General features: G+C 56.6%; 2 protein-coding genes across 10 annotated transcripts in view; both read left to right on the forward strand.

Annotated features, from left to right (window-relative positions):
- Positions 1 to 13,594, forward strand: part of PIP5K1C (phosphatidylinositol-4-phosphate 5-kinase type 1 gamma) — a 52,929-nt gene extending 39,335 nt beyond the window's left edge. For 2 of the 8 annotated variants that reach the window (XM_063357714.1, XM_063357722.1), the window contains exons 12-19: positions 353 to 514; positions 674 to 703; positions 1,490 to 1,628; positions 1,923 to 1,955; positions 4,365 to 4,469; positions 4,731 to 4,863; positions 9,035 to 9,118; positions 9,540 to 13,593. In XM_063357714.1, the coding sequence (XP_063213784.1) occupies positions 353 to 514; positions 674 to 703; positions 1,490 to 1,628; positions 1,923 to 1,955; positions 4,365 to 4,469; positions 4,731 to 4,863; positions 9,035 to 9,118; positions 9,540 to 9,542 (689 nt within the window). In that variant the 3' untranslated portion in view covers positions 9,543 to 13,593. The other 6 variants (XM_063357716.1, XM_063357719.1, XM_063357721.1 and 3 more) reach the window with 6 other exon arrangements.
- A 354-nt stretch (positions 13,595 to 13,948) lies between these two features.
- Positions 13,949 to 19,409, forward strand: CACTIN (cactin, spliceosome C complex subunit). 2 transcript variants are annotated; one of them, XM_063358201.1, is made up of 10 exons: positions 13,949 to 14,116; positions 14,599 to 15,088; positions 15,666 to 15,761; positions 16,243 to 16,388; positions 16,473 to 16,635; positions 16,762 to 16,879; positions 17,127 to 17,319; positions 17,663 to 17,785; positions 17,916 to 18,208; positions 18,718 to 19,409. In XM_063358201.1, the coding sequence occupies exons 1-10, from the start codon at positions 13,974 to 13,976 to the stop codon at positions 19,206 to 19,208; spliced, it is 2,256 nt and encodes a 751-aa protein (XP_063214271.1). In that variant the 5' UTR covers positions 13,949 to 13,973; the 3' UTR covers positions 19,209 to 19,409. The 2 variants fall into 2 exon arrangements, with proteins under 2 accessions (XP_063214271.1, XP_063214273.1); XM_063358203.1 differs by having other exon boundaries at positions 17,940 to 18,208.
- The last annotated feature ends 5,440 nt before the right edge of the window (positions 19,410 to 24,849 follow it).

Below are 24,849 nucleotides of genomic sequence, written 5' to 3' on the forward strand. Positions count from 1 at the left end.
TTGCCCGTGTGGAGTGGGAGAGGCAGAGCCTTATCTCCGTCTTGCTGCTTCAGTCCACGTGGAGGCTTTCTGGGCCAGAGTCTGAGCAGGCTTTTCCGCCGTAATACAGAGCAAAGCTGGGGAACTGCAAAGCCCTCGGTTTGTCACGGCTGGCTTTGCTCTGCTGAGACTCCCACCCAGGAGCTCTCCTGCAGCCTGACGCAGGCTCAGCCCTGTGGAGATGGCACTTGCAGAGCCCGTGCGTGTGTGTCGGAGGGCAGAGGCCTCTCCCTGTGGAGGGAAAAGTGCCTTTAGTGGGACAGTAGTTGGTGGCGGTGGCAATTTCATCTTCTCTTTCACTCTTCTCGTCCAGCTCTGAAGTCATCTCCCTCAAAGAAAGGGCGTAGTGCCTTGCTCGCTGTCAAGACGGCTGGTCCAACAGCAGCGTTCTCAGCCAGCCAGCTCCCCTCTGAAAAGGACGAAACGCAGTATGATCTCCGTGCGGCCAGGAGTTACCCCACGCTTGACGATGAAGGTAACGCTCTCGTTCGGTGGCTGCTGGCTGTGTCATTACCCTCTTTCCTAGCGGTTCCTTAGGATCCTCCCCTGTTCTCGTCAAGTTCCCCACTGTGCACCAACCACATGTCTTCCTCGAGGGACAGCTCTTCATCGCGTGTCTTGCTGTGCCTTGCAGGTGCTAAACTTAACCAGGACAGGGGAGAAGGTAAGAGTATATTGTTTTGTCACAGCACCGACGGTTAGTTGATTGGGGAAGCAGCGCCTCTGCATCGGGGAAGACCGAATCCCTTCTTTGCAGCACGCTGTGGTTCTGCAGTACAAATGGTCGCTTGCGTCACCGCTGCAAGGCAGCAGCTGCCAACTGGCGCCAGCAGTCGTAGCCCAAAAATGATCACAAAGTTGAATTTTCCACCCTTAAAAAAAGCAAAGGCGAGGAACGCACTGGGAAGTGCAGGACTCCAGTGACAGCGTTTGGACAGTTATAAGGGGCATGACGTTGCTATTAGAAAAAAACCCGAATGGCCTGGTTCCGTGCTGCCTTTTCATCACGTCCCTCTGGGCTAGAGTGGTGAAGGACAGGCTTCTCGAGTGAGTAGGCGTTAGATTTCTACCCGTACGAAGCAGTGAGCACTCGATTCATCTCTTAATTCACTTGGATATTTATCTCTGGCGACCCAAGCCTTTAATCCAGCTTTGGTTTACCAGTGAGATGCCTTCATTGGCGTTACGTTTCCTGTAGCTGCTGTCTGTCCTGCTGGCAGTGGTGCTTACTGGCTCTCTCTAGAGGATGCCTGGGGAGAAGCTGCTGCGTTCGTGAACCCAGCTCAACTTCTCGCCTGTTTGTGGTTTTAAGTGACCGGTCCCAGTGAGGGTGTGCGGGGGTTGGTGGTGGAACAGCCCCGCACAGGGCTGGTGTAGGTGAGGTGTTGGTGTTTGACCTACTCATCTCTTTCCTCCTGCGTTTCTCCTGCCCTCCGCTCCGGGCCAGCAGGCAGGCCAGACCTGCTGCCCTGCACACCTCCTTCCTTTGAAGAAGCTACTACGGCCTCCATAGCCACGACACTATCTTCAACATCTCTCTCTGTTCCTGAGCGATCCCCTTCGGAGACCTCTGAGCAGCCCAGGTACAGGTGAGGACAGCGTCCGTCCCCTGCTCCCACTGCCGGCAGGCGGCTGCCGTTCCTCTTCGTGCTGCACATCTCGGCAGGCTGCCCTATGCTCTGGAATGCTAATGACCGATTTTAATTAAATCTCTCCTGGGAGCAAGACGACACAGCTTTGATGGGATTAATTATTGCTGGGAGAAGTGTCAGCTGTTAAGTAGAACATCTCCCTCATGGGGTGGGGAGTTAGATTTGGGGGCAGTGTAGGATTTCTGTCTTAAATCGCTCCTCAGAATCTACTGTTCTGGTTTCTTTCTGCAGGAGGCGCACACACTCCTCAGGGCAGGATGGCAGGTGAGAAAAGTGTTTCATCTCTTCTTGCGCTGCTGCACAGAGACCTCGTGTATGTGGCAGGGTGCTGAGCTGCCGCTCGCAATCAAATGATCCCCATTTCTTACACGGAATTTTCCTTACAAGCAGATCTCTCAGTGCTTTGCAAGGAATCTTAAATATCACTCCTGTTATTTGATGGGAAAGGGCCCAGGAAAGTCTACAAAGGACTGAGTTGTCCAAATTTACTCACCCAACCAGCACCAGAATCGAGGAAGGTCATTTACGTCCCGCTTTGGGTAAATGAGCCTCACCAGCAGGAAGAGAAGAGATGTCCCTCCGTGCATCTCCTGCCGCCTGGCTGCGGCGGGTGTGAATGTGGGAAAGGGCTTTGGCTGCGAGGCACTGAGCACCCTTAGACCCCAGAGAAGAACCTTCCCGTGTTTTCAGAAACTCGGGTACTTTGAGGGTGGTTTTTTTTTTACCCCTCCTGTGGTGATAGGTGGCTCAGAGCCAAGGGCAAGGCAGGACAAAAATCCCCTGCTGCATAGGGATGTCCGGATTTAGAGGCTCATATCACGTAATTATCTTGCATATTTTTGCACCACTAAAAATGACCCCAGCGCCTGTGTCAGCGTGATCTGCATGAGGACCCTGTGTTTGCTGCCGACTCTGCCCTGGCTTTCCAGGACACCGTGTAAGTGTTGTAGGCACAGACTTTGAAACGCACATCCGAGACTCGGTCTTGGGATGTGCCGTAGCCAGAGGAGCTGCTGGGCAGGCTGACGTCCTCTCTCCCTGCAGTTGGTGTTTGGCGCTTCACAGGAAGGCAAGGACTTTGGAAGATGAGGGTTTGCACTGTCTTAGTCTTACATCTCCCCTCGTTCTTAGCTTTTAGTGATTTGCTGAGCTTCAGACCACGTACACCGTGGGAAAAAAAAAATCCCTTTGTGTGGTATTTCATAATGAAAATACCTCTGGATGCTGCGTGTTGCTGAGGCTTGGTAAATTCCTGTCACTGGAGGGTGAGGACCTACCTGCTGTTGATTTGCAGCACTCGTTGAAGTGTCAGGCACCTGCGAAGCACCTCACCATTGTGTGAGATTGCTGAAAATTGGAGACTTAATCTCAGGCAGCGGTGGTGGGACCCATTCGGCAAAATGCAGTGACTTCACTCAAGTTACTCCCTTGGCATCTAATGGAGGGAGCTGCTGTCGGATGCGATTTCATCCAGAAATAGGTCAGGTGAATCACAGTGACTGGCCCTGGGCCGTACGGGGAGCTTAGCGACTTGGTCAGAAGTAGATCTGTCTGTCGTAGATTCGCCACAGCTACAACCACCGCACGCAAGTGTGGCCGCCTTTGCTATTTTTTGCCTAGTTTCTCCATTTCTGGTGCCGGCGTCTCAGTGTGCCCTTTTCCAGGGGAGCAGGGACCTGTGGATTTGTAGAGCACTCTGCGATCCCCTGGTGAAAGCCGGTGCAAGAACAAAGTTATTAAAGCATGAATTTACATTCCTGAGCTGAAATGAAAAAGACCTTATCCAATTTGCTCAAGAACGTGTCACACCTCTGATTATTCTAAATCTGCTGGGGAGTTCCCTCCGGGTTCCTGAGATCCACCCCTTCGAGGAAGAGAGGAGCGAGATCCCGGCACCGAGCTGGACAGGAGTGCCGCCTGCTGGCTCCGGCTCCCAGCCAGGGCAGGATGGTGCTGCCGACAAGTCCGGAGCTCGTCCGTCCTCGAGACCGTGCCCTGGACTTGGCAAGCTCCCTCTCCTCCTTCCCACGAGGGCTATGGAACCAGCCCTGCTAGCACAAGCAATTACTTTAATAGCATGAGGTATTAAATTGACGAGTGTCACAAACAGCTCCTGAGCGTGCAGATAAATCTGACGTTAACCCTGGAGTGCGCTTGAGCAGCTTTGGGGCTCTGGGAGTCTCGGAAGAGGTTGGAGGGTTTGGCCCTTGTGCAGTCGATAGATAACGCTGGGCTAACTCTGGACACAGGTTTTCCCCAGAGGCCAGTTTTCCTCTTTCCTCCCGTACTCCGTTTGACACTGCCCGTCTTTTCTGCAGCCCTGGCTAATTAATCCCTTTCTTCTTGTCCTCTTTTCCCACCTCGTTAGTCTTGAGCAGTGCAGCCTGACAGGACGGACTCTTTTTGCCTGGGAGTTTTGGTTATCCACATCCTCAATCCTGGGAGGTCTGGTGGCTCCTCTGGGCCGAAGTCAACAGCTCGGGCTGTGCTGGGAGCCTGGTGCCGCCAGCGCCTGGCAGCCGCGTGCCGGGGCGACCAGCACAGCTTGTCCTGTGGGAGGCTGCAGTGCGAGAGGCTGGGCTGACTCAGGACTGATTCAGGCTGACCTAAAATTGAAGGCTGTGCATAACTAGTGCCCAACTGAGCCTTTGGGCCTCTGTCTTTGGTTTCCAGGTCACACGAGGAGGTGCGGGTTGAGGAGGAGCTGCAGCAGATCAGTGTCGAGCTGGAGCCCAAGTGTGACGTTGAGATCGTCGCTCCCAAAGAAGATGACAAAGAGTGAGTGTTTGGGAACGTTGGGCAGCTTTGCAGAGCCTGCCCGGTGTCATTTGGTCGGTGGCAACTTGTGCTGGGGGCTGACTTTGTAGGGCACCAGCTTTCCTGAAGAGAGACAGGTGCTCCCCCATTGAAGCTGAGCTGACCTGATCTTTCTGGATGTGACAGTGGAGCATCTTCAGCTCCTCTGTACTAAATCATACAGTCTTGTTTGTGCCTCTTCTGATCACAGTGACTACAACTGTTGTTTCTTCCCCGTTCCAGAGAGGCGGCTTCTTCAGCCTGTGCCGTTGTAACGTCAGCAGCTACGATAGAGGTGGAGACAGCCAGCCAGGCCTCCGAACCAGCCAGCCAGGCCTCCGATGAAGATGACGTGCCAGTCACAGACATATACTTTGTAAGATACCTTCTCCTCCTGGCCCATTAGGGGTGTGGGGGGAAAGGCTGGACGAGGCTGTAACAGTCTCTGTTTCAGGCAGTTGGGTGTGGGGCAGCGTCTGCCCCACGCCGTCTTCGTGTTGAGCACCTCCAGATCTTAACGCTGGATGGGTTTTTGAATGCAGGGAACTGGATTAACCCTTGGAGAACTCAAGACAGCATCTAGTGGGGCTCAAATGGGTGTCATTGTGCTGTGGATGTAGCTGTAGGTGTGCTGCTCTACTTCCAAGCACAAGTGCTGAAGGGCTTATCTAGGCCAGCGTGTTCACTCCCGGGACCAGCCAAGGTGAATGTCGGTGCAACTGAGAGGTTCTTCCTTCCTCAGGCACAGAGCCCGGCTGCTTTCCTGGAAACAAACGCGCCGCAGTGGCCTAGAGCCAGAAGGGAGGTGGTTGCGGTGGGGCTGACCTTGGGCTCTGGTGAACTCTGGCTTTTCCTTTCCCTGCAGGCAGAGGCGTTAGGTGATGCAGTGGAAATCTAGTGCTGAGACAGGGAGTAAGTGAGGTGGTTGCTGGTTGGCAGCAGAGTGCTGTGGAGCCTGGCGCTGTGTTCCTCAGGCAGCTCTCGCAATGTCTGAGCAGCTTCTGCAGACCAGAGAAGAGTTTTTTAGCAAACGCGTACCTGCCCGGTGGAGTCACGGAGCGGAGCTGAGGGTCCGACCCCTGAGAGCTCTCCTCCGTGCCTGGGCGCTGGAACCTTCTCATTAAAAGAGGCGCCCGGCTCCGCCTCGGTGCTGTCAGTTACGTGGCGATGGAGATGAGCTGAGCCCTTGTGATGAGCTCCTTCAGGCTAACCTAAAAATGGCAGTGTTTTGCCTTTCCCTGTGCTTGCATGACTCTGCTGCAGAGCTGCTCACTCGTTGCCGAGTCATTCCGAGGCTTGTGGGAGCTGTGGAAGGAATCGGCTCCATTTTAAAAGCTTGTCTGTTTGGGTTTTTATGCATGCCGTTCGAAACGCAAACAGCTCCCTCTAACACCGGCTGCTCTTTCTTTGCCTGTGGATGGCAGCTGTGTGCAAGCTGCCTGCAGATACTGCCTGCTCCACTGGCAAGTGTCTTCTAGCAAGGGTCAGCTCCTCTTCCTCCCTGTCCCTGAGCATATGCGCTCCCCCCAACTTGAGGGGCACCTCCCTATCCGGAGGAAACCATCTGTGTGCAGTGTGTGCTCACAGAGAGCGTGACTGACTGCTCATCAGCATTTCATACTTCATCTGAGTCCTTGAGTTTTGCATTAAATGTGTGTCGTGTGCTGTGGAGTGTTTGTCACTGCTGGGATGAAGGGAAAAGCTGATTTGGGTTCCCACGGGCGCTCTCCTTGGAAAACCACTTGAGCTGGAGCTCGACTGAGGCTGCACCAGAGCGCAGGGGGGCTTGGTCCATGGCTGCTCTCTTGCAGGAGAGTGCTCCAGGGGCGATGGTCGGTGAAGGGATGCTGTGTGCAGAGGATGATTTGTCCCAGGGGACTTTGATCTGATCTTTGGAAGTCTGCTCCTGAAAGGAGAGCACTTTATCCTCCTGCTCACCTACAGGGGAATAAAAGTGCGGAGACTGTGGCAGGGCATGGGCGCTGCTCTTCCCACGCACGGCTTTCCCGCCTGCTGGTCCGTTCAGGCCTGGAGTTGCCCAACCCCTTGTTTTTTGCTTTCTCTTTCATCCTCTCTTTCACATCATCCTTTTTTTCCCTCTGTTTCCTTTCTCATTTCACTTGCCCTGGGGCCATCCAGTTCACAGATGGGAGGTACTGGATTTACTCTCCCCGCCAGCGCAGACTCCGAACCACCTCGCTTTCCTCTGGGATTGTAAGTGAACACGCTAGCGCGTAGGGGAGCAGAGCTGCAGCTTTGAAACACTGGGGCCAGCACTGCGTTTCCTTGGATGCTGTGGCTCTGTATTCTGCGGCCATTTGGAACCAGCCCAGCAGAAACCGGGGAAGCATATGGAAATCACACAAACGGGATCTCCCTGTGGGATTTTGCAGAAACACATGCTCTGCCCTGCTTTTCTGCAGGCTGGTGACACAGCTCCTGCCGTGGGATGGGCTGCAGTGTCACCCAGCCCTTGGACAAACTTGCAAGCACCAGACCTGGACAGAGAGGCACCCGGCCTCTGTAGGTCATGTTAGACTCTGCTCCCTTGGCCCAGGAAGCCAGATGCCGTTCCGAAGGGACCATTAGGATGTTTTGAAGCTGCTAAAATTCCAGTTGCGGATATAATCTCTATTAGGCTTGTGGCTGGTCCTCTTTCTGGTGGCTGGGATCCTGAGCAGCTCGTAAAGCCAAATGCGTTAGGAGTTCCTGCTGGGTTAGGAATGGTTTCTGCTCTCCAGCCCTTCTCAGCATCACCAAGGTGCTCCCTCCTCTCTGGAGGTTTTCTGTGAGCAGTGAGTGTTTTCCTTTCCAAAAGGTGCAGGGAGGCAGTGGAGCATTGAGGGGCTGAATGCGGGGCTCAGAGTGCTGTAGGTTTTAATATTTCCCTTCTCAGGCTTTGGGAGAGCTGATGTCCTCGGAGGGTAATGGCAGTGCTCTCAGAGCCTCGGCACAAGCATTTGTATAGCGTGGTCCTCCCAGTAGCTGCCAGTTTGGTGCCAGGCAGGGGGGAGGTCATCGGGCAGGGCGCACGGGGAAGCAGTGGCAGTAACGTGCTCCTGGCCTTGGCGTGAGGAAAGCGCTGCACCTCTGTAGGCAAACGGGCCACCCCTCCCAGCAGCTCCTCCTGCCCCCTTGGCTGGCTTGAGCTGCCCCAGCACCGGGAGGGTTAATACCGAGCACCGGATGCTCCTTTATCTCCCCGCTGGGTTTTGCAGCTCCCTGCTTGCATCTGAGCTCCTAAAAGGCTCTGAAGGAGGCTGGCTGGAGCACGCGGTTCAGTCGGGACAGATGAAAACAGGATGTGGGGCAGGCTTTGTGCAGCGTTGAGCTTCCCTGCACCTCTAGCAGAGCCCCCGTAAGAAGCTTCAGGCACAGGTTTATCTTCCCTCCCTCCCAGCGGTCTCTGCTAATGTAGCTGCAATTACCGATGGGGTTCAGCATGCGGAGCCCAGTGCTTCAAAGCTCCTCTGGCTTCTTGTAGTTTCTTGTACATTGTAGACTGTTAACACTTAGTTCCCAGCCTGGGAACCTCCCCCAGGCTTCTTCCCAAGTACCCAGTTCCATTTCTCTTCCTTTGCAAACCCCAGGCTGAGTCAAAGGGGGCAGTTTCCTGTCTCTGGGATCACCTCTGGAGCCAAAAGAGCCTGTTTGCAGGGGAAGTGGGTCCCCCCTGGGAACGCTGGAAGCAGACACCAACCCTTGAATCTGCCTGGGCTTCTCTGTGCTGTGTCGGCAGCAGAAGCCTGTTTTGTCACACCGATGCCCGGTGCTGTGATAACCGGCTCTCTCGCCGCACGTCCCCTTCCCCCTCATTCTTTCCAAGATCCAATTGTGTTTTGCCTCCTTTTGTTGTACTTGTTCCCATCACCCCACTGTCTCCAAGACTCTGGCGATAACTCTTTCCTTTCGATAACTCTTTCCTTTCTGTGGCCATCATCCACCACGGTCGTAACCCACCCATTGTTGCCTTGCTTGGCCTGCAGGGAAGGGGGAAGGCACAGCAAACCGGAACAGGTTTCACTGTAAAAGCCCTCCTGGCCACCGGAGATGCCAGCTTGTAGAATGCACAGGGCTTGGGAGACGGGGGGTTGAGAGCTGGGAGTGGGTAGTGGAACCGAGAGCTCTGTCAGTGCCCTTAGGTCAGTCACTTCCCATGTGTCTCGGTTCCTCTGGAGCGGGGCGACGCTGTGGCAGGGAGCTGAGGTTTCCCTGGCATCTCAAAAGCTCTAAAAATCTGTCCCTGCAAGAGGAGAGGTTGTGCCATCCCCACTGCAGCTGGAGCAGTGTCCGATGTCAGCTGCTGGCGGGCTGTCCCGTGTCCCAGCTGGTAGGGAGCAGGTACGTAACTGAGGATGAGGAAGGCTCCTCTGCTGCGAGCTGGCACTGAGCTCAGTTCTCTCCCTCAGGTGGACAGCTGTTCTTACTGTATTGTTTCCTACTCTTTTTATTTTCTCCTTTTATTTTTTTTCCTCTTCTCTCCTTTGCTCCCTGCTCTGCTGCTGCTCTCCTTGCATTCTCCCCGCCGTCTCTGGCCACTCTGGCAGCCGACAGACGAGAGGAGTTGGGTTTACTCCCCGCTCCACTATAGCGCTCAACTCCACTCTGTCTCCGATGAGGAGAGCGATACAGTAAGTGTACGAGAAACGTGTGCCGGGTGCCCGGTGGGTCGAGGTCGGAGCTTGCGCTCCCTCTGCAAGCTGACCTTGCAGAGGGAGCCGCTGTGGCCTCTGCGCAGCATGGGGCTCTTGCATGGCTGCGGCAGAGCCCTGCTGAATCTGGGATCAGCTCTGTAGCAGCGGGCGAGATCTCCTGCGCCGGCAGAGACCCCGTCTGCTCAGCAAGGGTTTGTGGCTTGTTCTGAATAGTTTGGTGCAGTGAAAGCTCTGGGGAGCTGAAGTTCTCCAGTCGTGTTGTCGTTACTGGAGGATGCGAAACAAACAGCCGCCTTCTCTCTCCACGCTTGTTTTGGTTCTGGGGAGTTGGCTGGGCTCAGACCTGAACGCGGGGCGGGTGCTCGGGTGTTGACTCTCTTTTCTCTGCCTCTTGCAGTAATCTCTATGCAGACACAGAAGCCCCAGAGAGCAGCGATTCCCTCTGCAGGTCGATGTGTTCCCTTTTCGTTGATGCAGCCGTTCCAGTGGGATGGGGAAGAGCTTGCTGACACCAGTATTGCTGCACTGCAGGATCCCGGGCACTGCATTTCAGAACGGAGCAAAACTATAACCGTTTATTTCTACTTATCCCAGACGTGGGCAGCAGAGAAACCACCCGCTCACCCGCAGCTCCCAACGGAGACATCCAGCTGGGTGTAGAGAATCCTGGGTAGTAACACAGTGTTTTCCAGACGTGCACTACCGTAGCTACCTATCCATGTGTGATACTGTGAACCTTTTTAATTTTTTAATCATGTATTTATTTCTTTTATCTTTGCACAGAGACAGCACAAATGTGCTTTTTTAAACATTTAGTTTACTGCACTTTTTTTTTTTTTTTGGTCATATTATTTGTGCATCAGAAAGGAGTGTGAGACCTCACTGGAGAATTGGTAGGAGCACGTTGCTGGGGAGGGCAGGGACCGGAGTGGCTTCGTTCGAGGCAGCAGCGTGGTCTAACCAACTGATGGAGTCAGGAGGTTTAAGGCTGTCCAGGCTCTGCCACGGTTTTGCTGAGTGACCTAAAGCAAGTCACTTAACCACTCTGTGCCTCGGTTTCCCCCGTGCTAATGGGTGTACAGTACCCACTTCCGTTAAAGCACTTAAACCCTGGGATGAAAGGTGCTATGTAAATGCAATGTATTAAAGGCCATTGAATAGAATTGCTCCCATGTTACAGTAGTCCAAAGTAGCCATGGCAATTTACTTGGATTCAAAAAATCGCTAGTGACTTCTCTTGATCTGTAACACTGTGCGGGGGAAGCAAACGATTCCTGGCGACAGTGACGTGGTCACCTCGGCTCTCCTCCGGACGTTGCAATGGGTTCTGCCTTCACCGTGTACTGCACTGCTGCGTCACCCCGTCCCTCTGTGCTTGGAGTCCACGCTTCGTCTTACCGGCTGTCGCACCGCCACCTGCTCCAGACACACCGGCACGGACAGACGAGAACTGTGCGCCTCCAGGGACCAGCCGCGCTGGAGTGCGAGTTCCCCGCTCTGCCTGGCCCCACGTGTGGCTTCTCCGGACACTTGCGTCCTCCTGGAGCCACTCAGCACCTCGCATGCTCATGGGTGTATCCGACCCCCCAGTCCTCGGGGGCCGCGAACATTGGGTTCACACGTATCCTCCGTACCTCAGGGCAGTCAGGGAGGCGCGTGCACATCCGCACACACTGGAGGCAGAAATGGAAGTCTGGCTCTGCCACCTAACTCTCCCAGGCAGCGTTGCGTTCACGGACTCTGTTGGACAAAAAGCTGGGTGCCTGGGATGTTGCCTGTGGTAACATCTGCTTTTGGAAATCGCTGCTTCGGATGTCTGAGTTTGCTTTTCGAGGGCTGCAGGCTTTAGGCGAGGGGGTTTGGTGTCACTGGGTAGTGTTCAGACTAGGCTCGTCCACCTGTCAGCAGGACACATGCCATAGCATTGTCTTGAACTCGAGCAATCCCATCTTCTTCTCCCGGAGAGAAGAAAGGAAATCCTTTAGACCAGAGGGAGCCAGGTCTTGTTCATGTTTTTTGTGAGCCTCACTTGAGAAAGAGGATCAAAATCTCTTTATTCTCATCACAATCTCCAGACTGTCCTTGGGATTCCTGGTAGAGGAGTGGGGAAGCGGGACCCTTCTCTCAGGGCTCAGCCCCTCCAATCTGTCTTCACAGCAGCACTCGGGATGGGTTCATTCAGGTCCCAGAAGGTAACTGGGCTGGCAGGAAGCTCTTCCCCTCTGCAATGTGCTAAACTTGGTGAGGATCTTCATGAACTGACATTTTCTTGCCTAGAAGTACGGGACCCAGCCTTCCCCCCCCTTGCCTGCAGACGCCGAAGGCTGTAAGGTGTGCTTCTCTGGAGAGCACAGGCTGGGGAGCCTGCAAGCTGCTGCCCTTAGGTGTGTTCACGTATTTACCAAATAACCTATCAAAAGTCTTAAACTCTCCCCTTTCAGTCGCTCCGTGACAGCTCGTTCACCCAGCTAGTAGCAGCGCTCCGTGCCAGCCCCTGCAGCGGGCTGGGAATCGGCTCCTGACCCACCCCGTGGTGCCAGTCCCGGCCGGGCCCCGCGGGCTGCGGGGGCTGAGCGCTGTGGCGGAGGGGAGCCGGGAAGAGTGCAATACCCACAGACCAACAGCCTGCCTCTGGGCTGGAAGCAAGAGGCTTCAAAATGCTGAAAATTCAGCCTTTGGGGTTTTTTTTCCTCCGCAAGCATAGAGAGGCTGGAGGGAGCCGCATCCCTTCCGCATCTTCAGATGCGGCTCTTGGGTGCTGCGCTGGAGGAACGTAGCTCTGGGGAGAAACCAGCTGCCCTGGTACCACCTTGTTGGTGGGCTGGTGGGTTTAGCCTCGCCAGGACTGTCCAGCCCACTGCAATCAAGCATCTCGTTTAAGATTGTTTAAGCATCATTGACGGGAGATTTTATTCTTTCCCCTCATTTTGGGGGTCTCTAAAGCTACGTAGCCTCTGCGCAGGGAGCGTCTGAGCCCCACCTTCACGCAGTATCTCAGTGGATGAACTTTGCAAGCTGGAGCTGTGCTTGGTCGCAAGAGATGGGGGGGGAACCCCGACCTTTTGCAGCATATTCATTCCGCGTCTTGCCTCAAGCGTTCGGGCTTTTTGAGACAATCCTTGCGCAGTTCTGTAACGCCGAACCTTTTGGAGCGAGCAGGTCTGGACGCGGAGGACCAGAGCTGCGAGGGGACGTGCAAAGGGCTTAGAGCAATGTTGTCATCGTGAGGGGACGGAAGGAACCTTACTTTAGGGAGACATTGATCTGAAATGGAAACTGCCCCTTTCCGGGCTCGCACGCGCTCCCTGCTGTGGGTCGGGTTAGCTCGGTGCTGGAGAACTGCTCAGCCTCCCCTTGCCTTGGAGGCTAAAAGGAACCTGGAGGTTAAGGCTGGCTCTCAGCCCACCTCCGCGCTGCGGCGTGAGCGTGGCGGGGAGCTCTGGAGCATTTCCCAAGCGCTGTCAGCGCCGCCATCGCAGGACGCGCAGTCAGAGGAGGGCAGGACTAGGTCTCGCCCACAGGAAAGAGCATCGGCCCTTTTTTGGGGAGGAAAACCACCACCCCGTCCTTGGTCTGGATGTCCCTCCTGCTCATCTGGGACTCCAGCTGCCTGTTCTTTCTCTGCCAGGGCTTTCTGTAGTGGCCCAGCAGCTCAGCGCAGGGGCTGTCCCCGCTGTAACCTCCGTGCTCTCTCCGTCGCTGAAAGGAGTGTTTCTTTTACTCCTCCGGGATCTGAGCGGAGCAGCCCCGTGAGACAGCCGGTTTCCACGCAGCCGCGTGCCACCGCTCTCCTTCATCCCCATATCCTCCCCACTGGAATGCCCGGAATGTTCCCTGGTGCTCAGGCTGCTGGTGAACTTTCAGCTCGGGCTCTTGCCAAACTGCAGGTGGCTTCTGCCCGCCAGGTATGGCCCGGCAAGAGGAAACCGGCATCTCTTTGTGCGCGCCATCGAGCTCCTGTAAAGGCTCTTCGCAGGCAGGTGTAGAGCAGAGAGGATGGTGTAGAGCCCTTGAATGCTCACGCGAGGGATCCAGCTTTTGGCTGCCGTTGCCTCTGCGGCGAGAGGCTCGGCCATACGTGCCGAAATCGCGCTTCGGGAAGTTTTTTAGCCCCTTGTAGGTCTCGCCCCGGGCTCCCACCACCCGGCCTTCCCCCTCCGCTCGCCCCCAGCCACGAAGGGCGAGGCGAAAGCCAGGCCTCAGGCGTACCGGGCTCCTGTCTGACCTCCCTTCATCCGTGTCTCCATCAGCCCCGGCTCCGTTCTATCGGGATGTTCATATTCCCACTCGTTTTCTGTGTCCGCTCCGTGCGCGCACCATGTAACGAATGTATGTAAGTAGGGGGGGGGGTGGGAATGCAGGGATGTGATGCCATGGGTGTTGTCACGTTTCTCTTCATTTTGGGTGGGGTTTAAGTCATGAGCGCTTTATTTTTCTTTTTTTTTTTTTTTCCTCGGTTTTGGGTATTTCCCCCCCCCCCCTTTTTTTTTTTTTTCTTCCCCCCTCCTCCGGAGAACTGTAAATTGATGCTATCTGTCCTCGGCTCTGTGATAAAGCATACTGTAGTCTGTGCTCGCTCCGCCTCCTCTCTCCTGCGCTCGCGGCTGGGACTCACGTCCCCATTTTGGGGGGAAAAAGGAAGAAAAAGGGGGCGGGATGGGAGGGGCGGGTGCGGGGCCGGGGGCCTCGCCGCGGGTCTGCCCAGCCGCCGCCTGCGCCCGAGAGGGCGCAGGCGGCGGCTGGGCAGACCCGCGGCGAGGCCCCCGGCCGGCTCAGGCGAACGCGCCGGGCAGCCCTTCCGCCGAAGGACCCCGAGGCGGAGCGGCAGCTGATGGGCTCCGGGTCGCGCAGCCCGGCCCGGCGGCGACGGTCCCGCTCGCCTCGGCGGGAGCGGGGCCGGGAGCGTTCCAGTAGCCGGGAGAAGAAGCGATACCGGAGTAGGAGCCGGGAACGTCGTCGCGAACCGAGTTCGGGGTGAGAGGGATGCGGGCGGCGGCGCGGGGGTAGGCGGGAGCGGGCCTTGGAGTGGGTAGGCCGCGGCTGAGGGGGGAATCACGGGCCCCGGTGGGGCGGGTGGGACGAATCGGGCTTCTCTAGTTGTTCCCGGTGCCTGGTTGAGGTGGAGGCGCCGGGGGAGCCCGGGCGGGGCCGCAGGCATGGAGTAGGGGAGGTTTGAATACACCCGGGAGAAGGAGTGGTTGGAAAGTGGTGTCTGTGACACAAAATCCGCCCGAATGGGGGTTTTGCTGGGGGAGAGGGGGTGGTACAGGGGGGCAGGTGCCGCCATGAAAGCGCCTTTGAGCTTTCTCGGCTCTGCTGGCAGCTCTGGCTGCGCTTGCGTCGGTACTCGCCGCATCTGCAGCAGGGAAAGGTGCTCTCCGCTCTGGAGTGCCTGTTGTCTGACGCAGAGCCAGTAACCATTTCCCAAATGAAACGCGACTTTCCCCCTACCCCAGCTCCGACTCCAGCGATGAGAGACAGAAATGGAAGAAGAAGAAAAGCAAAAACAGGGACCAGCACTATAAAAGCCAGAAAAAACACCGCTCGCGATCCCGGGATCGCTCTTCTGCCTCGAGCTCGGAACGCGAGCGAGACAAGAGGAGAGCCCGGAGCAGAGAGCGGCGGAGGAAGAGAGATGGCTCCAAGTCTTCCGTGTCTTCTGTCAGCTCTCCCTCCCCGCCACGTTCCCGGGGCAGGGAGGAGACGGGGCAGCAGCTGAGCCTCCAGGAGCGATTGAGGCTGAAGGAGGAAAAGAAGAAGCAGGCTGCCCTTATGAAAGCCTTGGAGACGCCTGAGGAGAAACGGGCTCGCCGGCTGGCCAAGAAGGAGGCCAAGGAGAGGAAGAAGCGGGAGAAGATGGGATGGGGAGAGGAGTATATGGGTTACACCAACACCGACAATCCGTTTGGGGACAACAACCTGCTGGGCACCTTCATCTGGAGCAAAGTAAGCTCTTCTCTGCACCTGCATGTTGTAGGAGGCTGCTCAAAGGAGATCATGCCCCTGCAGCTGCCATGGGACAAGACAGGACTGAGGAGCAGTGGGGTGTCAGGAGAGGGGGACTTTTGCTTGAGGTGGGAACCTCTGTAGCCCTAAAAGCAGCCATGTGAGAGCAAAATGCTGGTCTAGAGTAGTAGCTGGGTGTTTCTGACAAGCTCAGTGGGGTTTTACCTCCTTTTTCTTGAAGATCGAGGTCTGTAGCCAGGGGTGTGGGATGAGGAGGTGGGTCAGGGGGCAGGAGAGGGACCCGGACCTGCTGGAAGCTTGAGTGCTGGGCAGTGTTTACTGGTGTGTTAGCGCTTGCCAGGTCAGGTGGCCTCCCTGGGCTGAGCCTGGGTTTTGCTGAGGGGCTTCAGGAGTAGGATCTGAGAGATCTGGGGACCTCTGAGAGATTTGGGGACCTCTGACAGGATCAGAGCTCTCTGGAGCAGTGGAAGCAGGTGGATGGGGTGGCATTTGCTGGCTGGTGAGGGGCTGTAGAGGTCACTGTGTTTCACAGCTTCCCTTGGCCACTCTGTTTCAGGCGCTGGAAAAGAAAGGAATCAGCCACCTGGATGAGAAGGACCTGAAGGAGAGGAACAAGCGAATCCAGGAGGACAATCGCCTGGAGCTGCAGAAGGTAGGATTGCATGTCCCCTCCCTCTCACCATCTGACAGAGAACTCTGTGGACAGCCCAGTTCTCTCAGTCGCTCACCTGGAAGCTCCTTTGTTCTTCTCACTGCGGGCGCGCATAGGCTGTAGGATCAGGAGGGGCACAGTATACCGACTTCTGCTATTCCAGGGTGAGAAGGCTTCTCTTGGGGTTGACTCCAGCTCAGGAAGTGCTGAGGAGGACAAGTGCCAGGCCATGGCACTGAGGCACTCTGTTGTGCCTGTATCCCCTGTCCTCCAAAGGGCTGGCAGCGAGCAGCAAGCACCCCGGCCCCACTGGCCCATGCTGGCTCTTCTTTCTCATGGCTCCTGGCTCCCCAGGGAGCCTTGGGCTGATGACAGGAGCCAAGGCAGCTCAGGGTGCAGGGTTACAGCTGCGTCCTCGAAGGGATGTCCTTTGTGGGTGCCCCCTCCACAGTGGCCTCACATCTCTCTCCATCCCGGGCAGGTGAAGCAGCTGCGCCTGGAGCGAGAGCGGGAGAAGGCGATGCGTGAGCAGGAGCTGGAGATGCTGCAGCGAGAGAAAGAGGCAGAGCACTTCAAAACCTGGGAGGAGCAGGAGGACAACTTCCACCTGCAGCAGGCCAAGCTGCGGTAGGCGTGCAGCTTCATGGGGACGGGCCCACCAGGGAGCAGAGGATGGCAGGCACCGCTCACTGTCCCGCTCTTCTTTCCCAGGTCTAAGATCCGGATTCGGGATGGGAGGGCAAAACCCATTGACCTTCTGGCCAAGTACATCAGTGCGGAGGATGACGACCTGGCCGTGGAGATGCACGAGCCCTACACCTTCCTGAACGGCCTGACCGTCTCTGACATGGAGGATCTGGTGGAGGACATCCAGGTGCCAGCTCTGCCGCCATTGTACTGGGGCTGGCTGAGGGCCAGCAGCTTGAGGCCCCCTCCGCTCCACTTCCCTGCCCAGGGTGCGGAGCAGGTGTTTGATGTCCTGCTTGTCTCCTGCCTGCAGGTTTACATGGAGCTGGAGCAAGGGAAGAACGTGGACTTCTGGAGGGACATGACCATCATCACAGAGGATGAGATAGCCAAGCTCCGCAAACTGGAGGCCTCTGGGAAAGGAGGCCCGGGTAAGCGGGAGGGCTTGGTGTGGGTGTCAAGGGGAGTGTGAGCGGTGGGTAAAGCAGGGTGTAGGGTCTGCCGGGCACACCTGGGCTCAAAGGGGTTCTCTGGGATCTGCTGGATGGAGGCTGTGGATCTGACAGCCTCCCTGTGCTGGGATCCAGCCTTCCGCTGTCAGGTGCAGCCCAGGAGAGCCTGGGTGACAGCAGGCTGAGCGCTCGGAGACTCACTGACCGCCCTTGCCTGTCTGTTCAGGGGAGCGTCGGGATGGTGTCAATGCCTCGGTCAGCTCAGACGTGCAGTCCGTGTTCAAGGGGAAGACGTACAACCAGCTGCAAGTGCTATACCAGGGCATCGAGACCAAGATCCGGGCAGGAGGACCCAACCTTGACATTGGGTACTGGGAGAGCCTGCTGCAGCAGCTGAAGGCTTATATGGCTCGGGCCAGGTGAGAGCAGGGACTGTCCCTTGGCCAGGGCTGTGGAAAGGGGCAGCGCAGACCCTGCTGTGAGCAGAGCTGGGGAGGCACAAACCCAAAGTCGTTGGTGGAGGGGTTTTACACCTTTTCTGAGATGGTTGGTTCTCCCAAGCATGGAAAAGGGCTGAACACTTGGTCTCTTCTCCGGTGGCAATGTTTACAGTGAGGTCTCTGAGAAGGAACCAAACTGGAGGGTTATTAATCCCAAAAACTGTACAAAACCCAGCAGATGTGGTGGGTGTCACACCTATGGGCAGTGTGGGCATGCTGGGTTCTGCTGGGTGGGACCTGACGGTTCATCTCCTCTTTGCAGGCTGCGGGAGCGGCACCAGGATGTGCTGCGCCAGAAACTGTACAAGTTGAAGCAGGAGCAGGGTGTGGAGAGCGAACCGCTCTTCCCCATCATCAAGCAGGAGCCGGCCTCCCCCAGCGACAGGTAACGCAGCCCTTCCCTTGGGGAGCGCAGCCGTCCGGGCCTCTCCCTGCGGGCACTGGGGACAGAAAACGCATCCTCGTCTAGACAGACCTCGGGAAAGCAGAGAACAAGGGTACCATCCCCGTCCCAGTTCTCTCTTCTCTGTTCCTTGCAGGCTGGATCCAGAGGAGAGCATTGTGGTACAGCCGGGGCCGTCCTCGGAGCCGGAGGCTGAGCAGGACACAGAGGCCAAAGGAGAGGCAGAGGGGGAAGCTGTGCTGATGGAGGAGGACCTGATCCAGCAGAGCCTGGATGACTATGATGCAGGGAAGTACAGCCCCCGGCTGCTGGGCACCAACGAGCTGCCCTTCGACGCCCACGTGCTGGAGGCTGAGGAGGACGCGCATCGGCTGCTGCTTCTGCGGCAGCAGCTCCAGGTCACAGGTAGGAGCCCCACGCTCAGGCCCTGTGCCCGCCGGCCTCACGGTCTGCCTGGCGCAGAGGGGTGTGCGTGCGCTTCGGGGTGCAGGGCTGGAGGGGGACGCTGCCCTCAGAAAAGAGTGAGTGAGAGCTGGATCTGGAGCACGCATCCAGAGCCGGCCTGGCACAGGGATGCCCCAGGCAGCAAAGGGTGCTGTGGCCTGGGCAGGAGCAGGGAGATGGGGCTCAGACACCGGTGTTCCCTGTGGGTACCTACGTCACATCCTTCCCCACTCCCAGTCACACCACCAACCTGTTAGGGCTGCAGACAAGAGGGAAGGGTTGTTTTCCCAGCACAGCTCAGCCCTCTGCCCACCTGGAGTCTGCAGGGCGGCTTGCACATCTCCGTGTCCAGCTCCGCATCCCCTGCCCAGCATCTGCTGCTCCTTCCCTCTGCAAGCCTGACAGCAGCGTCCCCGCAGCCCAGGCCTGGCTGGCACTGCAGGACCCGATGTCACCCCTCCTCCCTACAGGTGATGCCACCGAGAGCGCCGATGACATCTTCTTCCGTAAGGCCAAGGAGGGCATGGGCGCGGACGAGGCGCAGTTCAGTGTGGAAATGCCCCTCACGGGCAAGGCCTATCTCTGGGCTGACAAGTACCGGCCCCGCAAGCCCCGCTTCTTCAACCGGGTGCACACGGGCTTCGAGTGGAACAAGTACAACCAGACCCACTACGACTTCGACAACCCCCCCCCGAAGATCGTGCAGGGCTACAAGTTCAACATCTTCTACCCCGACCTCATCGACAAGCGCTCGACGCCCGAGTACTTCCTGGAGGCCTGCCAGGACAACAAGGACTTCGCCATCCTGCGCTTCCACGCCGGGCCGCCCTACGAGGACATCGCCTTCAAGATCGTCAACCGGGAGTGGGAGTATTCCCACCGCCATGGCTTCCGCTGCCAGTTTGCCAATGGGATCTTCCAGCTCTGGTTCCACTTCAAGCGTTACCGTTATCGCAGATGAGGGGCTGCTCAGCTCCCCGCCGGCTCCAGACACTTGGCACAGGGGTGGGCAGGGGGTCGTGTCCCCTGTCACAGGCACTGCCCCACAGACATCCCCAGGCCCTGGCCCAGCATAGGGCCTATTCCTGAGGGTTTTCCCTGTCTTTGCTTTTATCTTGAGGGACCCTGAGACTTTGGTGCAAATAAATAGGGGTTGTTTAAGGCCGGGTATCCTGTACGTGGGCACCGTGCAGCTCTCCTGCACATCGTCACCAGCCAGGCCCACACTGGGCCAGCACTGGGGGCTCCCCTGCTCCTCTGGTGGCTGGGTAATGTTGGAGGGGGATGTCCTCACCCCCGTGCCTCCGGGCTCTGTCACCCCTTCCCCATGTGCTGTCAGCCCTGTATGTTGCCCACAGCGGCCCCCTCCCGCCTGCTCCCGTCGCTGGTGACATTCCTGCCCAGTCCCGGTGCTCCCCAGCTGGAGCCGCAGCACCCTCATCTCCAACTGCCCCAGATGTCCCCCTGCCGCAGATCTCCCTGTGCCCATCGCCCCCCAGCCGGCCCCATTTCTGGCACACTCTCCCCTGGGATCTGGCTTCTCCAGCCTGGGAATGCCAGCGCCCCCCTGACCCGGCTGTGGGATGAAAGGGTTCAACGGCTGCGCAGCGCCTGCCTCGGCGCGGAGGAGCAGATGGGATATCTCCTTACAGGGGAAAATCCGGTTTCCGTGCCTGCCCTCCCACCCGCTGCCTGAGCGGCTCTCGCTGCCCTGCCCAGGGGCGGCTGCGCTCCCCAGACCCCCATCGCTCCGCTGGGGGTCCCCGAGGGCCTCGAGTGACACTCAGCGGGTGTCGGGCACCTTGGGGAGCGCTGCAGGGCTGAGCCGGGGCTGGCTGGCATCGGTCCCTCTGGGCGCTGGCCGTGGGGCACAGCTGTTGTCTGAAAAATCGGCTCCGCTCCCCGCTGTGCAGCAGCCGATCTCGCGCGCTGGGAAGAGACACGGATGGTTATTTCGGAGCGGCACGAGGCTGGGTGCTCGGGTCGGGGGTTTCCCACAAATCGGGCAGAGCAAACGGAACTTTGCGCGTGGTTTGTCTACGCATTTTACATCATTATCATATGAGTACCTCCCATCTATATTTGATTTGCGCCGCATATAGCTGCGCAGTCGAGTTACAGCGAATGCGCTTGCTCAGGGGAACGATCTTCACCTGGACGAGGGTCTTCTTGACCTGTGGGCGTGACTTTTCCTGTTACAGTGAAGGTAGTTCAGCTTCAGACACTCTAAATCCTCACTGTCTTGCCAAGTTGGCTCAACTCCGCCAAACGTGTTGATTAGTAGCGTTCTCAAGGTCCGTATGTTCAGGTGTTCCTCCTCCAGAACGTTGACAATGCTGCCTTGATGAGGAGCTCTTTGCCTAATCGAGGACAGAATCCTCCTTACCCGTGGGCCTGTGCGCGCGGGCTCTCGGCATTAGGCGCTATTAACCATTCCGAGGACGCGCTTTGGTGCAATTCTCCCCTGTGAGACTTATCTGGGATTTCCCGCGTCAGTCTCATCACTCCCCGCATCTGCTAACTTCACAACAACGTTGCCAGGTACGTGGTCCTATTACCTATAGGCTTCCAAAAGTCAGCAAGACCACAAGAGCGACCGATTTCTTTATCCGTGCTGTTGAATCAGGGAACCAGGAAGTCAAGCCCTGAGGAGGTGTTGCCTTTTTTTGCATTTCCTGCAAAAGCTGAATCTGTTCACGAATTTCATTCAGATCCGTAGAAATCCGGCCACGTTGATCAACATACGCACAACAACCGGGGTTAACCGCGGCCCAGACCCCCTTGTGGGGGTAACGGGCACATCTAAGGCCATTCCGTTTTGCTATTTCCGATATTTGCTATTTCCTTTCCTGCTTCTTGCGGGGCCCAGATTGCACCCAAGGTCTCATCCCGAATTTTCTCAACGCGGGGGCTGAGATATTCACGCCGGCTTTTTTCGAATTCCCTTACCCCCACCCAGCCGTGGGATAAACCATCGAGGAAAAGCGCGAGCGGCCGCAGGCGTCATCAGAGGATCGCGGGTGTGTTTATAGCTTTTTAAATAACTTCTCAACCATAGCCCTGCATCTAATTTACTCACTGCAGGAATGTTGGGGATTAAAGCCCCTCATTTCCAGTTCCCAGGTAAAACTCTCCTGGCCGCCTTTCCGCAGAGCCGGTACCATCCTTTTCCCTCTGGAACTGGCCACGCAAATTCCCTCCCCTCCGCTGGTGGGGGGGTTGAGGCAGCCAAATCTCTGGGTGCCTTTCAGGGGGGAACACGTCGATGCACGCAGGTGCCGTAAGCTTCCCGTGGTTTCCAAATATCAGCAACCCATTCCTGTTCTTCGGTGGCCCTCCACAAATCGCTCCACGATATCTTCAGTCGGGGAATTCCTACAAGAGCCGTCCCTTCTTCAGTACGTCCGGGGGAGTGCGTACAAACCCAAGGATTTGATTTGGTTGCAAATTTCCGCAGTCTCTTCTCCCAGCTTAAACCGGGTGTTACAGTTCCAAGGCTTGTACCGACCGCCCTGGTTCCCGTTGGAACTTTCCACTGTTAGGCCTCAGAGGAAGCGAACCCTTAGCAACGCTCTCGCGGATGAGAAGCCTTGACGGGGTTATGATTCAGCAGCGCTTCAAAATTCACTAACGACGTAAGGTAGACTGAGAGGTTGAATTTTAGCAGCACCTAATCGTTGGCCTGTTTAGGGGTTTAGAAAATGAGTAAACGAAATAATCGAGAGGTGCCTTAGTTCCAGAGTGGAAGAGGGCAAGATTTCACTCGACTTACTGGCAGGTATCCCGAATCCGTACATACACGTACGAGCAAAGGCACAAATTGCAGATTAATCCATATATGTGTATATATCTAAGCAAAGCATACGAGCACGCGCGCACACAGACAGGTCTCCGATCGGGAGTTTCTTAATAACGGGCAATGCCAGCGAGCCGAAAGGTGCCGCTTTTAGGTCCTACGCGTGCCCGGAGGGCCAGAAGAGCATCCCCATCCAGAAAGCTAACGTAGGGATGGATGAGAGAGACCAGCCTAGAGATAAAATTCCCCTTTCTCAGATTTAGGGGTAAACGCGATGCGTTGGCGTTCCTCAACGGGCATTAGTTGAGGCTTGAGAAGGGTCTTCTCCTGCCCCGGCCTCCAGGTGTCGGCCTGGGGGGTGTCTCAGCTCGGGGGGGTCACGGCACGCCATGAGCCAGGAGAGCTCAGAGGGTCTTTACCACAATCACTGCTTATAGGACCCGAGACAATTGACTTTCGTCAGGTATTTTTCCACTCGGACGATGGTTACGCAGCCCCAGAACTTGCTGCATCTTGGGGCCCTGGTATCCCCCCTCCCCGTGGCCACGATCCGGACGGTGTCAGGAGCGAGCAACTGCAGTTGTTACCTCCCAGCGGTAGGAGCCGTGGGGACCAGGCACGCGCCTGTGTTCTGCTCCGTTGCTCTCTGCCCTTTCCTTCCTTCCTTCCTTCCTTCCTTCCTTCCTTCCTTCCTTCCTTCCTTCCTTCCTTCCTTCCTTCCTTCCTTCCTTCCTTCCTTCCTTCCTTCCTTCCTTCCTTCCTTCCTTCCTTCCTTCCTTCCTTCCTTCCTTCCTTCCTTCCTTCCTTCCTTCCTTCCTTCCTTCCTTCCTTCCTTCCTTCCTTCCTTCCTTCCTTCCTTCCTTCCTTCCTTCCTTCCTTCCTTCCTTCCTTCCTTCCTTCCTTCCTTCCTTCCTTCCTTCCTTCCTTCCTTCCTTCCTTCCTTCCTTCCTTCCTTCCTTCCTTCCTTCCTTCCTTCCTTCCTTCCTTCCTTCCTTCCTTCCTTCCTTCCTTCCTTCCTTCCTTCCTTCCTTCCTTCCTTCCTTCCTTCCTTCCTTCCTTCCTTCCTTCCTTCCTTCCTTCCTTCCTTCCTTCTTCTTCCTTCCTTCCTTCCTTCCTTCCCTTCCCTTCCTTCCTTCCTTCCTTCCTTCCTCCTTCCTTCCTTCCTTCCTTCCTTCCTCCTTCCTTCCTTCCTTCCTTCCTCCTTCCTTCCTTCCTTCTTCTTCCTTCCTTCCTTCCTTCCTTCTTCCTTCCTTCCCCTTCCTTGCCTTTCCTTCCTTCCTTCCTTCCTTCCTTCTTCCTTCCTTCTTTCCTCCCTCCCTCCTCCCTCTCTTTCCTCCCTCCCTCCTTTCCTCCCTCCCTCCCTTCCTTCCTCCTTTCTCCTTTCTTTCATGTCAGACCACTGCATTGTTCTGTGGCCCCGGTTGGAGGGAGATCACCCCGAGTAACCGAGCGGGCCTGAAGGAGGCAGGGGGGGGAGCGGGGGTTTGCACCGCACATGATCCGCCCGTGTCTACGCTCAGTTTTCCTCGCCCGTAGAGTGGCAGCGTGGCCGCCTCCCGCCCCGCTGCCTGTAAGCAGGGGAACGCCGCGCAGTACAACTGTAATTTGAGGGAAAGGCGCGTTTGGCTGGTTTCTCGGGGTTGCGTTACGTGTGGGTAGGTGACATTAAGCCTTTCAGTTGAAGCTTGTCCCTGCTCCCTGCAGGGGGTTGGACGAGATGGCCCTTTAGAGCTCCCTTCCGACCCAGCACGTTCTATCATTCTACGATATAAGAATTTATGAACTACGGTCTGTTCACCAATTCTACGTTTAACAGGTTTGGAAAATGCTTTTACTTCTTGCTTTCCCATGGCCCCGGTCACTGGCGTACTAAACTTAAAGGTCCTTCACAACTACTTAATACCGAGTACGTAGCTCCTGTAGCCCCTAAAAAGCTTATTGTCTCATTCCCCAGCTCTGGGGGAACCGGGGCTCTGCCGGGGAGTTTGGTGTCACTCAGAATCCTCCGTCCCCATCATGAACAAATCCAGCCCCAGGACAGGAACCGGCTGTGCCTTCCCTCGAGTCCTTTCAGGACACTCATTCTTCCAGCGCCCGTGTCCTTTGCAGAGGGCACAGCGATCCACACCTAAAGGCGCTCGTCCCCTTGGTGATATTCCTCTTCCCACTCCCCTTCCTCTTCCTCGACACCTTCCTCCAGCAAAACCCCTTCCTCCAGCCGCTGCTTGTGCTCGGGCAAGAGCAGCCACTAAAAGCTGGTCTGTCGGCTCCCGGCTTTTCTGCCCCTCTTTCTGCTTTTCCTTCCTTTCTTCCTCCTCCCTGTTACGATACATCGTACCCCATTTTCATCAAACGTGAGGCCGACGTTCCCGACACCCCATCTACTTCCTGCGGCATCTGCCTTACCCCTGGAGCACGCCGTCTTAGAAACAACGTATTAAAAATCACCTCGTTCGTCTCGTCGTCAGGATTCAAGCCTGTCCATTTCCGCGCAGTTTCACGAAGTCCTTCATGAAATGCAGAAGGATTTTCTTTTTTCCCTGAACCACTTGGAACAATTTAGCTGGAGCCCTAGGTCTCCGTACCCCGTTTTTAATCCCACACAGAATTAGCTGTTGATACCGTTTAATCATTCATTTCCCAACATCAGAATCAGGATTCCAGGTAGCTCCCGATTCGGCGTGAAACGTCCGGGCCCTTCTCTATTAATCCGCGTGTTCTCTTCTTTTGATTTTTCTGACACCGGCCGCTTTTCCTCGGGGAGGAGCCGGGTGTTTAAAAGCCCCCGCACATCCTCCCAGCCGGG

Source organism: Chroicocephalus ridibundus, chromosome 22 (assembly GCF_963924245.1).
Source record: "Chroicocephalus ridibundus chromosome 22, bChrRid1.1, whole genome shotgun sequence".
NCBI lineage: Eukaryota > Metazoa > Chordata > Aves > Charadriiformes > Laridae > Chroicocephalus > Chroicocephalus ridibundus.

Coding starts and splice junctions, on each gene's coding strand:
- CACTIN (XM_063358201.1), top strand. CDS start 13,974: ATGGGCTCCGGGTCGCGCAGCCCGGCCCGGCGGCGACGGTCCCGCTCG. Junction 15,762..16,242: donor ATCGCCTGGAGCTGCAGAAG/GTAGGATTGCAT, acceptor CATCCCGGGCAG/GTGAAGCAGCTGCGCCTGGA. Junction 16,636..16,761: donor ATCTGGTGGAGGACATCCAG/GTGCCAGCTCTG, acceptor TCCTGCCTGCAG/GTTTACATGGAGCTGGAGCA.